This window comes from Lynx rufus, unplaced genomic scaffold, assembly GCF_022079265.1.
Source record: "Lynx rufus isolate CCGP_SWC_20201006 ecotype Redwood Valley unplaced genomic scaffold, mLynRuf1.p SCAF_6, whole genome shotgun sequence".
Lineage (NCBI taxonomy): Eukaryota > Metazoa > Chordata > Mammalia > Carnivora > Felidae > Lynx > Lynx rufus.
Window position 1 is genome coordinate 68,051,603 of NW_025814878.1, and position 18,023 is coordinate 68,069,625.

Consider the following 18,023-nt stretch of genomic DNA (forward strand, 5'->3'; position numbering starts at 1 on the left):
TTAAGAACCAATCAGTCCTTCTCAGAAGCATCTCATTCTTTCTCGATGCATCCTTATCAAATCCAAATACATATTTAATGTTAGAAAAGTCTAAATAGGTATGGGTTTTATTTTTCTGTTTCCTCCTAGAATAACGTAAGCCTGGAAATGTTCTGTATCTTTATCTGAAATTTACAGCTCATCTCCTATTTTAAGTAAACATCAGGTACTTAGCTAATTAAATGCAATACTCATAGGATCTTGTTTATAGGAAAGTGTCAGCTTTCAGGATGTTGTGTGCAAGTCTTGATAAAATTACGTAGAAAATGACAGTGTACCCTCTTTTCATAGGCTGACCTTGCAGTCACCACCGCCTGAAAATGGCTCAAAACAAAAAATGATCTGAGGGTTGAAACAAGATAAGATCAAATTGATGTCATGGTAATTACATGAAGGACCATTCAATCATTGGGTGGAATTTACTGTTGATCCCTGGGCTTAGATGCAGGTGGGAACATGCAGTTTTTATTACTCTGCTGGTATAAAAGACAAGTGAGGACTTTATTAACTGTAGTTACTGAGAAATCACAAGGCAAAGCCAAAATCCCTCTTCAGATCCACGGTCAACTGCCCTGAACACATCCTGCAAAAAGTCCGGAGGAAGGTAATATGAATGAAACAATTTTTGAGATTTTAATTGAGTGCAGAGTAAAATATTCAATAATATAGGGCAACTATGCATAAGCCTTAGTGAGGAGAGAGACAGACATTTACACATTCTCTTTTCAACACTCATGATTGAATTGGGAGGAAGTCTGCAAAACTGTGGTCTGTGATCACAGGCTAAGATGTTATCTAACAGAAACCAGAAACCAAATGTCTCCTGCTGAGATGTGCAAGTGCCTGTCAGTATCTAAAAAATTTCCTTAAGAAATACTGGATGTCATTTGAAAGACATTTGTTTGAGTGGCTTACAGGGGTCAGGTAGAAGGAGAGTAGACATTATGTAAGTTGCTGATATTGTTTTACCATAAGTTTTTAAATGATGCATTAACTATATCTTCAAGCTGACCAGTGATAAAGCAGCTCACCTCTTCAGCTGAAGGACCATAGCTTCTGACATCTTTTGAGTACATGTTCTCCTGTAGACTTGAATATAGCAACACTAACAATTTTTGGACAACATTGTTTCCATTTTCTTTTTTCATAAAATGCTACAAAAATAAGAGTCAGTGCTATTTCTCCAACTATTACTGATGAGCTTGTAATTCTGAATCTCTTGACCAAATCCAGTTGGTTTGTTCCAGTGAGAGTTTCTGGACACTTTTGCTAACCTTAGTTATATTTACATGAGCACTAGTTGAAATGGCAGCTTACTGAGAAATTGAGACTAGAAAATAAAAGTGCTCTCTTGTTTGTGTTGAGGAATAGGATTTGGGCGCATGGAAGAAGTATGGGTCCTTTGGGAATGTGGAAGCTCCATTTAATCTGCATAGGAACTTTCATTCCCTAAGAACTTCCAATCCTTTCCTCACTCAAAAATAAAATATTTTATATTAGAACAAAGGAATCTTTTTAATTTTCTGAAGATGTCTTTTAAATAATTACTTGACCTAATACCAAATCAATTATTCAAACTATTGGTCACCCAAATTGCATTGTAATATGTTGCTATATAGTCTTGAATTATTTTAAAGAGATAAGAACAGTTACCATTTATGAAAAGTTCATGTGCTTTCATTTCAATTTTAACTTTGGTTTTGGTTTAAGTTTCTTTTCTTTTTTTTTTTTCGGTAACAGAGTTTTTGAAATTTTGAGTCATATTTCTTACCATTTCCTGCTGAAAAAGGTAGCATGTGAACAATGTTAGAAAAGCAATTGATTATGTTCCAGAACAGATTCTTGGTTTCATTGTACATTTCTTATAAATGTGGGACTCAAATTTACGTGAAAACTCAAAGTAAGAGCTGGGAAATAGAAATAGCAAAATTAGAAGGTTAATGTGCATCTTGTTCAAAAACAGATCAAGATAAATCTGACTTTCACAGAGAGAAAATGTAGAGCAATCAAGATTTCCATTGAGAACAGTATGACCCATAGCACCAAACTTCTGTTTTTACAGACTGTGAATCCTAGGGTAGTTTGCTATCAATTTGTGACCCTTGCAAATTCTGGGTTTGGTGTATAACGTTTCAGCATTACCTATTGTAATGTTGCACAAAGTAATCTGGTCATTCCTCGGTTCATCAGACTCAGAGATAGCATTATAAAAATGCTCTACCTTCCTTAATACGCTGGGGTCTAAGAAAGTGAGGGTTTAGATGGGGCTTAGGCTGAACTGAGAGTGGAACCAAGGGCAGTGTTGGGAGTCAAAATAGAAAAGACAAGGCACCTGGGTGGCTCAGTCGGTTAAGCGTCTGACTCTTGATTTGGGCTCAGGTCATGATCCCACCGTTGGTGGGTTTGAGCCCTGCATCGGGCTTTGGGCTGACAGCATGGAGCCTGCTTGGGATTCTTTCTCTCCTCCTCTCTCTGCTCCTTCCCTGCTTGTGCTCTCTCTTTCAAAAATAAATAAACTTTGGAAAAAAATGGAAAAGACATTTGTAACAGCATGATCTATGTGTAAATCAATGTCCTAAAGGAGGTAATGGATTAACTATATACCTCTGGGCTGTAGGGGTAGTACAAGTGGAAAAGCACGATCTTAGGATCAGATCACTTTCCAAGTGACTTTGGCAGATCTTTTTAATTTTCTGAAGTGTAGTTTTCTGGTCTATAAAATAGGTGCCATAAGGATGCTTTCCTCCCAGAGGTGTAAAAAGAATCAAACAAGGGAATGCATGCGAAAGCCAATGTTTCTACCTTTCTCCCACAATCAGACACTAGTCCTCATAATTGATCAAGTATAAAATGCCTCTCGATCTAAATGAAATGGCTTTCTTAAGGCTGTTCTGAAGAAGGTGAAGTCAGACAAATATGTAAAATAAAAAATTGCATTGGCAAGTTATATTTAAGCTGGCACAATATAATGTTGCTCTAAACAAAAAATGTCAGCATCTTATTTAGGGATATACCATCTGAAAAAATCATTTAAGAACTTCATTGTAAAATATAAAGATTTGCAGGCAGTATAGTGAAGTGTGGTTCAGAGCTTCGAGTTTAGAGTTATAAAGAGATGTTCTAAAATCTTGGCTCCACCAGCAAAACATTTTGTGACTTTGTATGGGTTACTTTGCCTCAAGAATTTCATTATCTGCCAAAATGAGAATAACACTTCACAGGATTGTCATGAGTGTTGAATATGTTTGTGTGTTCAAAGTGCCCAAAGGAACATTTATCACACACAAGTGCTCCATTAACTGTAGGCATTATTTTTAAAGTATAGTTATTATTATTACCAAAGCCAGTATTGCAGATACTGTGTAGAATGCTAACTCCAACATTTTTTCACACATTGCTACATTTCCCAAATAGAGTAACTGGATATGTGTTATATAAATAACCATCCACAGAGGAAAAGTAAGGAGAAAGTAGAAAGAGGAGAAAGCAGAAAAGCAAGATTGGAGTCCTATATTTCAGACCCTGGAGGAAAAATTTTTGTTGTAAGAGACAGCGATAGATAATTGTTCCAGTTATCTATCGCTGTGCATCAAACTACCCAAAAACTTACTGGGTAAAACAACAAGTTATTATTCTGTCATGGTTCTGTAGGTGGCCTGGGCTCACCTGGGAGGGTGAGAAACGGGTTTCTCGTGTATTTGCTATCAGACAGTGCCTGGGCCTGGAGTCATCTGGAGGCCCCACTGGACTGGTCATCCAGGATGGCTTCTTCATTTCTTACTTCTTGGCCTTCTTTTCTCTCTCCATGTGGCTTGGCTTCTTACCGATGGTGGGCTCAGAGTAGCAACAAGTGTCTTCTAAGAGACCGGAAGCAGGAACTGCAGGGATACACCACAACTGGCACAATGTTGCTCCTGCCATATTCTATTGGTTAAGTAGTCAGAGGATCCACCAACATCAAATGGGGCACAAAAATAGACACACCATGTTTTGATGTGGAAGTGGCAAGGTCATACTGCAGCAGGAACGTAGGTTGAGAGAGATGTTTGTTGCCATGTTTGGGAAGCACAACCTGCCATAGCAATGGAAACTTAGGGGCCGGGAACAACAAAGGAGTTTCTCTTTGAAGTTCTTCTGCTGTTTTTATCACAGAAAAAAAATCCTTATAAAGTCAGGTGCGAGGGAGGAGAAATCAATAATCCTGGTCTGTCTATTCCATTATTGAAAAACTTCAAGGCAAATGAAATATGTTTTAATGCTTTAATGCCTTTAAATGGGAATTAAAGTTTGTGTGTCAAAAGACTGCATAAAAATAGCTCAGATAAACATGACAAAATACAATGCGTGAATTTTAAAAGTTATAAGAAACATTCTTCTATGACTGTAATCATGCTCCGTATAAAACTTTTCTAGCCTTTGGCTATTTTACTTTTCTGAGTGATAAATTGATACTATCCAGTATTTGATCCTTGACAGCATTTATTACTACGATAATCTTAATCTTAAAAATTGGGTATTTTTAAACAACAAACATTTGAAATTCTCATTTAAAACAATATTTTATGGTGCATAGAGTTTGTCCTATCAAAATTTCTTATTTCAATGATTTAGTATGCAGACAATTTAAAAACAGACTGATGTGCTAGGAAAACCAGAGGGTAATGGAAAAACCAAGATTTTAATTACATAATTAAGTTAACATTGTAAAGTGCCTTTAAATAACGAAGTAGAAAGTACACATTTTACTATATGACTCTTAAATTTATTTAATTAAAAAAAGAAACCTTTCAGGATGAGAAGAAACTGCCTGGATGGCTCAGTTGGTTGAGTGTCCAGCTCTTGATTTCAGCTCAGGTCATGACCCCATGAGCTCCCTCTCTCTCTTTCTCTCTCTGTCCCCACCCCACCGTGCCCCCACCATGCTCCTCTCCCATGCTCACGCTTGTGTGCTCTCTCTCTCTCAAAAAGAAAAAAAGAAAAGAAACTTCTCAAGATATGATTGTTACAAGAATGGTCATAAAGGGATTGAAATCATTTTTATAAATCCATGAACCTTTCAGTTTTCTTCTAATTCCTGCTTACATTTTTCCCTTTATTTTTAAAATGAGTTTTAAGGTCATCTTTTGTTCAGTGTTTCTTTATGGAAACACCTGTGTTTGGTAAAGCATAGTTGTATAAGTTGTGCTGTATATTTCTTCTGTCCATGAGATCCTTGTTTCCCATTCCTTTTCTCTCCATTTCATTTGGAAAACAAGCTGGCTCCCTTTAAAACTTTAGTGAAGGAACAAAACACTTTTTGGTTTTTTTTTTGAAAAGCACTTGTTAGCATTTAATGAACCCTCCTTCACATGGCTTCAAGCTACCAGGACGCAGGCTTTTCTTCCCAGTCCCCCCCCCCACCCCCCCAACTCCCACCGGCCTGGCCCTGAATCTTCTTCATAATGACAGGCTGTTCTGGGAACTTTCCCTTTCCCAAAACGTTGTAGTAGCCCAACCTCATCACATCAATGACAGGAACGGCTCTAGTCTTGTTTTTGGCGGCATTTACCCGTGTCCCCTCACTGATCAAGGTCCGAAGTTCATCAAGGTTGAAAGTTGGGCTGAGGCTCTGATTCCTCCTTAAGTGGTAATGCCTCATAGCAGCTTTTCCAAAGTCACTTGGGTGATATTTGTGGAAGTTGATCTTGTGGTGGTGCCACCAGCATTATCCTGGCTTCCTGGGTGCTTTTGGTGCTTGCCCATGTGGCCCTGGCCGTGCCTGACATGGTCCTGAAGTTTCTGGGTCTTCCTCAGTCAGGATGGCGTGTCAGCAGCCCAGACAAAAGAGGCACAAAGCACTGTTAAGTGACTGAGAGACAGAAATCCATCCCAAATATTGCCAGCAAGCTGTGTGGCTTCACTAAGCCTTATTTTCCTCTGGATCCTGGGGCACTTTGAGGAACAGGGACCTCTACCTGCTGTGTGAATTTTGAGGACCACCGAATCCATGAAGTTCCTGGACAAATGTCAAGATACTAATGTATATATTTGCTGCTGTAGTGATTCTTTTTCCATCAAGTGGATGCTCTTTATTGTCATTTGCTTGTCATCTCTCCCTTTTCATGTCCTCAGCCCAGCAAATGCCTCCATGTCCACAGATGCTCTCATTCCAGCTTTAGTCTCTCTCATGGTGACTTGCCTTTGTATCTGGGTCAGAGAGCGGGAGACTTCTTCCTGTTTGTGTCATCCATACTTGGCATAGTGCTGGCAGGTAGCAGGGGCTTATTCAAAGTCTTTAAATCTTTCACGTGTTCAATTTGGACATTAAACGTTGCACTTAATAACACCGAGCTCCCGTCAACTTTTCCCAAACTCATCTTTTTATAAGATAGAGAAAACAGTAATTACCTATACCCAAGAGTGGATGAGATGACTGGGGACACATTGAGGGAGCATCGAGCAGTCTCTTCTTGTTCTCCCAATTGCTCAGCCATCCACATCACCACCTTTGGAAAAACTATCTGTGAAGGTGTTAATGGGTCTGAAGGTCACTGTGGTACCTGGGAGCAGTGTTTGAATGTCTACGTGGAAGAAATGGGAAGCTGGAGGTTTACTGAGACTAGGGGCTGGAGCATCGGATCATGAAAGGCGCTCATGCTGGACCCACGGTGCAGAACATGCTACCATAACAAGGTAGAAACTCACTTACTGCAAGTAGAGCACACGAGGAAAGAAAAATACTTGCCAGGGTCACTCCAAGCTGAGATCCCCTACTACTGACTGCAGGCTCTTTAAATTCATCCACCCGGAGGCAGAGACGGTCACTCAGCGGGAGGTGGATGCTTGGTGGAAGTTGTGGGAAGATGAATTCCAAACCTTCTACTTTCCCTTGTGGCTTTTCTCCTTCAAATCTTTCATCAAGGTGAACTATGGCCATGTCCTTGGCACCAGGCAAGATGCTAAAACTTACAGGCCTATCCTCTGTTTAATAAACAATTATTGAATACCCACCTCATTCCAGGCAATGTGCTAGGGATTAAAGGCTTTATTTTCAGGGTTCCCCTTCATTAGTTATGTTCATTGAAGGCAGCCTACTTGTCCCCTCCTTGGTAGGTAGCTGGGTTAGATGGGGCTAATGAGGAGAAGCCTTAGGTTAACCGTCTAGAAGTCAGTTAGATTTCTACTGTTTTGTTAACAAAGAATTGTGCTTCTAATCGTAGCCAGTCATCTCAAAAGTGTGCTATGAGTCAGATGGGCTTCCCCATGTGGAGAGTATGGATGAGTCACCCCTGCCGTCACCAACGTTAGAAAAACCGAAAATTTTACTCTGGCAGTGGGGGAGCAACGGCAGTATCTTTGCAAGTGAAGGGCAGGATGTCACATTGTACCAGACACTTGTAGTCTTCCTGGCGCAATCTCTTACATATGTGTACATCTACATATATGTGTATACATATGTGTATGTATACATATGTGAGCAGATAGGTACACACATATAGATGTGCACATCTACCCATGGATAAGTATGTGAAAAGATATTCAATTTGCCTTGAAGTCTTTCCATAATAGGATAGATAGGCCAGGATTATCGATAGACAGGCATCTTACTTTATAAGGTTTTTTTTCTGTAATGAAAACAGAGGAGAGGAGGCAAAGAGAAGCCCCCTGGTTATTCATTGCCCCTAAGTTTTCATGTGATAGCAGGTTGTAGTTCCAAAGAAGGCCACAAAAATATCTCTTAGACTAAATTTGCTCTGCAGTATGAGAGTACGTGTGCCATTTCCATATCAAAAAGAGGTGTGTCTGTTTTGCATCTCCAAAAGTGGTATGTGAATTGTGTGTGTGTGTGTGTGTGTATGTGTAGGGTACTTGGTCTATCTAACTAGCTTGTATGGTATGCTGATAGAGCATTTACCTGTTTCATAAGTCATTTAATATATTATATATAATCACAATGAATAATATTATGAAAACATTAAATAATAATAGTAAATTATAGCAATAATATTCTTTTATACTTTTAAGAATGCTATGTTTTCCCCACAGTCTTATCAAGAATCCAAATTTGTGCACACATATAGTTTGATATAAACTAAGAGACGCCCAGTTTAAACCTTGAAGCTCTTATGTATGCTTTTTATGAATGCTTTCTTTTGAATTTTTACGACTTTTATATCTTTGCATAAGATGGCTTCTGCTTGGGGGCACCTAGGCGGCTCAGTTGGTTGAGCATCTGACTCTTGATTTTGGCTCAGGGCATGATCTCGAGGTTACTGAGTTTGAGCCCCGCATCAGGCTCTGTGCTGACAGTGGGGATCCTGCTTGGGATTCTCTTTCTCCCTCATCTCTGCCCATCTCCCCTTTGTGCTTGCTCTCTCTCAAAATAAATAAACTTAAAAAAGAGAGAGAGATGGCTTCTAGCTGTGGCATATTTACCACTTATAGGTTCACATGTTAGCCAGCTACAAATTGTAGAACCAAGTGAGAACATAAGGCCTCTAATGAATTTATTATTTGAAATTATTTTATTTTATTAAACATGTACTCAAAGTCCTCATTCAAGAGTTATCTTGTTCCTTAACAAGAACTCTACATTAGCAACGTTGAGTTACATTATTATTACTGTTCTAAATTCCCAGTGCAACATACTTACATCTAGTCTGTACAAGGACCTATGCTGGGGTGGTGGTAGGTCAGAGGGGCCTAGTTTCTACCCTTAGGAGCTTTTCACAGAAATGGAGAGACAAACATATACATAACGGGCTAGAGATCAGGGCAGATTGTGGAACTTCGTCTAAGAATTCTGAGCAAAGTGATAGGTGGATGCAGTGGAGACAATTATGTATTCTGGCTTTGGGCTTGGGTAAAACCTTCACAGGGAAGCTGGCAGCTTGGCGGATCCTTAAAGCACTGAGGTGGATGGACTGAGAAGGGGGAGAAAGGCACTGGGCCAAGTTGAGAAAACACACATTCTCTTGGACTGACATCATTCTGATGTGTCAGGGGGCAGGAGGTAAAACCATGTCGAGTGGACATTTCAGGTGCACTGTGGGGTCAGATGTGCACGGTCTGTGATGTCTGCAAGGTACTCGCTTGGAATGCCAGAAGAGGTTGGGGTAGTAAATCTGATTTCGCTTGAGCACATCTTGCAAGATAGCATAAATCTCAGCCAAATGTAATTATTTTCCCTGTCTTGATTGTTAATATTTTCCTTCCAAATTCCAAAACAGAAAGATCTGAAGGTGATTAGGATGATAAAAACATTTATTAAAATGTTTTCAAGATTTGGAGGTTAATCCTTTTCTGCTTGATTAATCTCATTTCTTCTCAAAATAAAGTCACTTCTGTTACTGAACGCTACAGCAATGGGGACTTTGATGGTGACTTTGGTTCTGCCTTTTCAATCTTCTTTTCACTTTATCATAAAGCAAATTCTAAAATGTGCATTGACTTCATGCTCTCACATTCTGCAATCTTGTTATAAATGTTTCTCTCTGAATTAATTCTGATATAATTGTTCACTGCATAATGCTGAATTTTCATAATATATGAGCTGCAATATCAAAGCACAAAAATGATACTAGTTTAAAAAAGGAAACTAGTTTCAATTCTGAAAATTTTCTTGTGGCTTTGTGTATCACTTAAGCAGTGGTTCTCAGACTTTTGGGTCTCAAAAAACTGTTTATGCTCTTAAAAATTGTTGAAGAGTTCAAAGAATTATTTTATGAAGTTATATTTGTCAATATTTACTGATTTAGAAATTATGTTAGAAAAAGTTGTAACATATTTATTCGTTTTATTTTTTTTAATTTATTTTAAAGTTTATTTATTTAGGGGTGCCTGGGTGGCTCAGTGAGTTAGGCACCTGACTTCGGCTGGGATCATGACGTCACTGTTCGTGAGTTTGAGCCCTTCATCAGTGTCTCTGCTGTCTGCACAGAGCCTGCTTTAGATCCTGTCTCCCTCTCTTTCTGCCCCTCCCCCCTTGCTGTCTCTCCCTCTCTCTCTCTCTCACACAAATGAATAAGCATTAAAAATTTTAAAAAGAATAACGTTTATTTATTTATTTTGAGAGAGAGAGAGTGAGAGAGAGAGTGTGTGCATGCAGAAGCAGGGGAGGGGCAGAGAGAGGGAGAGAGAGGATCACAAGCAGGCCTCACACTGTCAGCATGGAGCCTGACTTGGGCCTCAAATTCACTAACTGTGATATCATGGCCTGAGCCCAAATCAAGAGTTGGTTGCTTAACCAGCTGAGTCACCCAGGTGTTCATTTACTCATTTTAAAACAACCACAATTAACCTATCACATGTTAACACAACTGTATATTTATAAAAAAAAAATGCCAACTTCGGGGGGCACCTGGGTAGCTCAGTTGGTTAAGCCTTCAACTTCAGCTCAGGTTCTGATCTCACAGTTCATGGGTTCGAGCCCTGTGTTGGGTCTGTGCTGACAGCTCCGAGGTTGGAGCCTGCTTCAGATTCTGTGTCTCTTTCTCTGCCCCACCCCTGCTTATGCTCTGCCTTTCTCTGTCTATCAAAAATGAATAAACGTTAATTTTTTTTAAATGATCACTTTCAAAACAAAAAAAATCAGTGAGAAAAGTGGCATTTAAATTTTTTTTTCATAATTTTTTAAAAGACTGATCTAATAGTTGGATTTTCATGTATATCTTTAATCAATCTGTTGCAATGTACATGTCATGTAGCTTCTACAAAATATCTCTGAACACTCCTGGGAGGCTGAGAGTGAAAACACTCAGTAACATCTCAGTATTGCTATGAAAATCATTTTGACCTCACGAATCCACTGAAAAGTGTTTAGAGTCCCCACATCACACTTTGAGAACTACCAATCTAGAACAATATTTAGTTAGTTCTAATTACGTATGGAGACAAATAAAACCCATAATTACTTACATATAAGTATATACATCAGGTAGAAATAATAGCATACCTTTGTTTTAGCCTTACCTATATTTATGCAGTTTGTTTTTCTATATTTTAAACTGTTAGTTCTGCTGTCTGACAATTTTTCTTAAAAGATGTATAGGTTGATATAAACTTTCGGCAAAAATATGGTCTTATGTCAGTCTACATGAAAAATAACCACAAATTTTGACTCATGCAATTTTAAACTTTATTTTAGAATGCCTTTTTTTTTAAAAGTAAACTTTTTGTTTTGAAGAATTATAGATTTATGGGGCGCCTGGGTGGCGCAGTCGGTTAAGCGTCTGACTTCAGCCAGGTCACGATCTCGCGGTCTGTGAGTTCGAGCCCCGCGTCAGACTCTGGGCTGATGGCTCAGAGCCTGGAGCCTGTTTCTGATTCTGTGTCTCCCTCTCTCTGCCCCTCCCCCGTTCATGCTCTGTCTCTCTCTGTCCCAAAAATAAATACACGTTGAAAAAAAAAAATTAAAAAAAAAAAAAAGAATTATAGATTTACAAGAAGTTGTAAAAATATGTACAGAGAAGTCCTGGGTATACTTTAGCCAGTTTCTCCCAAAGATAATACTGTGCCTAACTCTAGTACAATGTGCAAACCAGGAAATAGATGTTGGTGCAACCCACAGAGCTTATTTAGATTTCACTGGTAGTGTGTGTGTGTGTGTGTGTGTGTGTGTGTGGTTCCATGTAATTTAATCCCATTATATATTAGTGTGACAACTATCACAGTAAAGCTTCAGAACTATTTCATCACCACACAGCTCACTCGTGCTACTTCTTTATAGCCACACTTCTCCTCCATCAACTCCCTTCCCAATACTAACTCCTTAAAACTGCTAATTTATTCTGCATTTCTCTAATTTTACTATTTCAAGAGTGTTACATAAACAGAATCATGCAGTATGCAACCTTCACTCAACACAATATCTGAGATCCATCCACGTTACATGTGTATCTATATCAATAATGTGTCCTTTTTAGTTGCTACATAGCCTTTCTTGGTGTGGATGTATCACCATTTATCTGTTGAAGGCATTTGGATTGTTTCCAGTTTTTGGCTATTATAAATAAAGCTGCTCTGAACCTTCATATACAGGTTTTATACGAACACAATTTTCCTTTCTTTGAGGTAAATGTCTAAGTACAAATACTGGATTATATGGTAAGTTTTATAAGAAATTTATAAATGATTTTCCATTTTGTATTCCCATGAGTAATGTTTGAATTATCCTGTGTCTCTGCATCCATGCCAGCATTTGGTATTATCGTTGTCTTTTATTTTAGCTATTTTGGTAGGTATATAATATTTCACTGTAGTTTTATTTCTCACTGTAGTTTAATATTTCACTGTAATTTGCTTGTTACTGATGGCTGATGATGTTGAATACTTTCCATGTCCTTATTTGCCATCCATATATCCTTTCTGCTGCAACACCCATTTTCTAATTGGATTTTTTTCTGTTGACTTTTCAGAGTTTGTTATATATTCTAGATACTAGCCCTTTGTTGATATGTGGCTTGTGAATATTTTTTTCAAGCCTGTATCTTGTGTTTCTATCTTCTTTTTTTTTACGTTTATTTATTTATTTATTTTGAGAGAGGGAGAGAATGAGCAAGGGGGATAGGGGCAGAGAGAGAGAGAGAGAGAGAGAGAGAGAGAATCCCAAGAAGGCTCCTCACTGCCTAATGTGGGGCTCAGTCCCAAGAACCATGAGATCATGACCTGAGCTGAAATCAAGAGTGCATAATGATGCATAACTGACTGAGCCACTCAGGTGCCCCTGTATTTTTATCTTCTTAACAAAGGATTAATCTATAATTTGGATGAGGTCCAATTTATCAATTTTGCTTTTATGGGTCATGTTTTCATTGTTAACTCTTAAAACTCTTAACCTAGTCCTTGGTCCCCCCAATTTTTTTTTCTATTTTTTTTCCAAAAAATGCTTATAGTTTCACATTTTACATTTGTCTTTGACTCATTTTCAGTAGTTTTAATACAGGGTATGAAGTTTACATTATTCTTTTCTCTTTTTTTTTTTTTTTTTTTTTTTGTCTATGGATGTCCAATTGTACAGGCAGCCATTGTTGAAAAGGTTGAATTTCTTTGTTAAATTGCTTTGGCATCTTTGTCAAAAGGCAGCTGGCCATATCTGTGTAGGTCTATTTCTGGGTTCTCTATTTTGTTCTATTGGTCTATGTATCTATCTTTCTGCCAATATCACACAGTTTTGATTAGCTATATACTAAGTCTTAACATTGGGAACAGTGATTCCTCCCACTTGCTTTCTAAAATCGTTTTAGCTATTGTAGATCTTTTGCCTTTCAATAATAATAATCTTGTCTATGTCTATGAAAGCTGTACTGGGATTTTGATAGACATTTCATTTAACAAAAAGATCAGTTTGGAAATAATTGACATCTTTATCATGTTGAGTCTTCCAATTCATTAACATGATATGTCTCTCCATTTATTTAGGTCTTTGATTTCTTTCATCAGTATTTTGTAACTTTCAGCATACAAGTCCTGTATATATTTTTGTAGATTTATAGTTAGGTAATTTTCTTTTCTTTGGAGCAATTGCAAATGGTATTGTGTTTTAAATTTGTTTCTACATTATTGTTTTTAGTATGAAGAAATGCAATTCATATTGTGTATTGATCTTATGTCATGCAATCTTGTTGAACTCATTGCTTAGTTCCAGGAACTTTTCTGTAAGTTCCTTTTTTTTTTTAAACATAGATGATCATGTCATCTACATATAAGGATGTATTTCTTCCCTTTCAATTTGTGTGCCTTTAATTTCTTTTTCTTGCCATATTGCACTGGCTAGAACTTTCAGTACTGTATTGCATAACAGAGGTGAAAGTGGACATCCTTGCCACATTGCTGATCTTGGGGGGGAAACATTCAGTTTTCACCATTAAGTATGATATTACCTCCAGGTTTTTTATAAATGCTCTTTATCAAGTTGAGAAAAACATTTGTTTGCTGATACTTTTTATTATGAAAGCGTATTGGATACTGTCAAATGCTTTTCTGCGTCAACTGATAAATCATATGACTTTTTTCTTCTTTATCCCGTTGATATGGTAGATTATACTAAATGATTTTCAAATACTGAACCGGCCTTGCATATGTGAATTATTCCATGTTGGTCATGTATAAATCTTTTTATACATTGCTGGGTTCAATTTGCTATTATTTTGTTTAGGATTTGGCATCTAATTTCATGATGTATACTAGTCTTTCTTTCTTTCTTTCTTTCTTTCTTTCTTTCTTTCTTTCTTTCTGAATTTGTCTGATTTTTGTGTCAGGGTAATCCTGGTCTCACAAAATGAGTTGGAACTATTCCTTCCTCCTCTATTTTCTAAAATAGATTGTGTAAAGTTGGTTTTAATTCTCCTTTAAATATTCTGAATTGTCTTTTTATTGGTAATTGATGCTCTGTTCATCTTATCTCTCATGGTTTGAACATAGGCAATCCATAACACTCTCACTTAAAAAATAGGAATAAAAACTTGCCCATTTTATCTTACATGAAAATTTTCTAAGACATGTGGGGACACAGTCCAATTCCTTGTCTTCCCATTCTCAGGTGCAGTGCTGTCAATGCTGGATATGGTCAGTCACTCAGATGACTTTGGCTAGCCTGATCTTAAGCACTAAAAATGCTCAGGTAAAGCTGTATCTACAGGTATAAATAAGTCAAGAAGTGCAGTTAGGAAAACTTTGATAAATATTCTCTGCTGTCTACTCTTGCCACATTGCTAGGCTAGCATTTTCTGTTGCACACTGATAATGAAACTTAGAGCTCATTTACCACCAGTGAATAAAAAGAAGGGCAGACATTGTCCTTTCCTTCTATTCTTCCACCTGACAATATAGGAATGGGAAGGATGAACTCATCTGCTTGTACAATTTATACATTGTATATAAGGGGTGCCTGGGTGGCGCAGTCGGTTAAGCGTCCGACTTCAGCCAGGTCACGATCTCACGGTCCGTGAGTTCGAGCCCCGCGTCGGGCTCTGGGCTGATGGCTCAGAGCCTGGAGCCTGTTTCCGATGCTGTGTCTCCCTCTCTCTCTGCCCCTCCCCCGTTCATGCTCTGTATCTCTCTGTCCCAAAAATAAATAAACGTTGAAAAAAAAAATTTATATACATTGTATATAAGCTTATTTATTTTATATGAGCTTATCTATCTATCATCTATTATTTCTCTGTATTCTTAGATATTATCTAGTTTAAGTTTCATGTCTTACAAATAAGGACACTGAGGCTTGACAGAATGATATATTTAAAAAGAGAATTTTTTTTATTAGCATCAAGTCCAATTCTATTTGTTTATATGAGAAATGGAAATATTAGATGCCTTAGTTTCTTCCTTAGGAAATTTTTTTTCTTCTTTACCTGGCTCCAGAGTGTATTGGGAGCTGTAAGAAGAGGGGTCAAGACACCGATGACTATTATTAGTAGTAATGCTGAAACTACTAGTTGTTGTAATGACTGGTAAGCCAATTTTAGAGTAACTTTTTTCTTCCTCTTCTGTTTTGCAGGAGAGCCATGGATTACTACAGAAAATATGCAGCTGTCATTCTGGCCATACTCTCTGTGTTTCTGCATATTCTCCATTCTTTTCCTGATGGAGGGTTTACAATGCAGGGTATGTGACCAAACAGATTTTCAGCAATAGGGAAAACACACATTTCTAGATATATGTCAATAACTCCATTAATTACATTTCTACTTCCTTTTTAAATGTGATAAATCCTTGCTGCTGGATACATACCTAGGCACTTTTAGATTGTAAACATGAAGTTAAATTAGTTTCAGAAAATCTATAGTGAAGTTTATCTAACATGTCCATTTAAATAGCAGCATATACATTGTCATCTGAAACAGATTCCATATTATTTTTTATCTGAGTTTTACAAGCAGAAAATGCTCCTTATTCAGTTAGCTCAGTTTTTTTTTACAGTTCTCTCAGATTTGAGAAGATTTCAACATTACTTTTGTTGATGAATTTTCACATCAGTTAACAAGTGAGAAAAACAAAACCATTTTGTGCAGTACATTTATTTTGCTGTATTGTTTGAAAAATCTCATATAGAAGCTGATATAAGTCCATCTGCTAAGAAACTGTGACCTACTCTTGGTTATAGTTTTTCTTAGACAAGTGGTAATATTTTAATCTCAGTTCTCAAGTGCGGGTACTCCATCCAATATCAGCTCTCTACACTCAACAAGCTTTCTTAATTCTGACATGTTTTTCTCTGTCAATATTTGGAGTTTCCATGAGGAAAAACAATAGCAGATTCTAAAGGGGAAAATATTTCGCCTCTGGGCAAAACTCTCCTTTCAGATGAACATGGTGTTTTCATCTGTCATATTTTGTGCTCCCTATAGGCATGCCATTAGCATTGGGATAGAGAATCTATGGTTGAAGAAAGAGGAACCACTGCTCTTTTTTAAATATTTATATGAGAAACTACTACTCTTGAGATCTCCTACACATATCTGCAAAAATTGTTTCCCATGAAAATAACTATAATCAATACAAATAGATTATATGCATGAAGATTAACAGTGTTTATTATTTTCCTTTTATTTACAATAGAAAAAGAATATTTACTGTCTCATAATAAGGAAAAATTCAGTTTATTTTTTTAAATTTTATTAAAAAATTTTTTTTAAGTAAACTCTATGTCCAGTGTGGAGCTTGGACTTATGATCCCGAGATCAAGAGTCACATGCAGCCAGGCGTTCCTCAGTTTCTTTTTGAATCATCCTTGGATTATTCTACTCTTTGCCTTTTTTTGGTGATAGGGTGCCCAGAATGCAAGCTAAAGGAAAACAAATACTTCTCCAAGTTGGGTGCCCCAATTTATCAATGCATGGGCTGCTGCTTCTCCAGAGCATACCCCACTCCAGCAAGGTCCAAGAAGACAATGTTGGTCCCAAAGAACATCACCTCAGAAGCCACATGCTGTGTGGCCAAAGCCTTTACCAAGGTGAGAATTAAAGGGCCCCAGCAGCTTTCTAACAGTCCAGCCAGAGAAATGTCCTCAGAACACACCCATGGAGTTTAATGTCAGAGGTGTCTAATGACCCATCTTTGCTGGGCATTTGTACAAAGACTTCTCCCCTTTAATCAAAAGAATAACCTTGTGGGGACAGGCTGGATTTATTCAGAATGAAAGGAATAGCTGTGGAGGTGATAATGGGTAGGCTGGAAGAGAGTATAGCATACATAGTGCAAACCCAATGTTTTAGAGTGAAATATTAGCTGAAATGGAGAATGTACAAATGTAGCAAGCATCTATTTAGTACAGATGACTACAGACAATTGTATTTAGCATTTTTCAATTTTGTCCATCCATCCATCCACTTTTTCCCCCCTTTCTCTTTAGGCCACGGTAATGGGAAATGCCAAAGTGGAGAATCACACAGAGTGCCACTGCAGTACTTGTTATTATCACAAATCTTAAATATTTTGCAAAGTGCGTGTTGATGACGGCTGATTTCCTGGAATGAAAAATTAATTTTTTCAGCGTTTATGGCCTTGTGAGATAAAGCCCTCTTTTCCTCACTAAATGACTTTGGCATGCTTCAAGGATGCGTTGCGGCTTTGTTGCTTGTCTCTTTATCCTACAGTATAATCAGAAGTCTAGTTCCTTTCATTTGGAGTGTAATACAGCATTTAGAGTGACCATAAAAAGCTGGTTCCTCTGGAAATAAAGCCTTTCAAATCATCATTCTATGTCTGGATTCTAATTTTTTTCTCAAGAGTTTATTTTTAAGAGAGAGAGAGAGAGGCAGAGAAAGAGAGAGAGAGAGCGAAGGAGGAGCAGAGACAGAAGAGAGAAACAGAATCCAAAGCAGGTTCCAGGCTCTGAGCTGTCAGCACAGAGCCCAATGTGGGACTCAAACTCATAAAGCAGCAGGCTCCAGGCTCTGAGTTGTCAGCATAGAGCCTAATGCGGGACTTGAACTCATGAACCATGAGATCATGACCTGAGCTAAAGTCTGACACTTAACTGACTGAGTCACCCAGGCATCCCTTAA

General features: G+C 37.8%; 1 protein-coding gene across 1 annotated transcript; it reads left to right on the forward strand.

Moving 5' to 3' along the window:
- The first annotated feature begins 551 nt into the window (after positions 1 to 551).
- Positions 552 to 17,446, forward strand: CGA (glycoprotein hormones, alpha polypeptide). The gene is made up of 4 exons (XM_047102843.1): positions 552 to 643; positions 15,515 to 15,621; positions 16,785 to 16,969; positions 17,369 to 17,446. Exons 2-4 carry the CDS (start codon positions 15,522 to 15,524, stop codon positions 17,444 to 17,446), a joined length of 363 nt encoding a protein of 120 aa, XP_046958799.1. The 5' UTR covers positions 552 to 643; positions 15,515 to 15,521.
- Positions 17,447 to 18,023: the final 577 nt, after the last annotated feature.

Excerpts from the sequence above, each read along its gene's own strand:
- CGA (XM_047102843.1), top strand. The coding sequence starts at position 15,522 with ATGGATTACTACAGAAAATATGCAGCTGTCATTCTGGCCATACTCTCT. Across the intron at positions 15,622-16,784 it reads TGGAGGGTTTACAATGCAGG|GGTGCCCAGAATGCAAGCTA; the intron begins GTATGTGACCAA and ends TTTTGGTGATAG. Across the intron at positions 16,970-17,368 it reads TGGCCAAAGCCTTTACCAAG|GCCACGGTAATGGGAAATGC; the intron begins GTGAGAATTAAA and ends CTTTCTCTTTAG.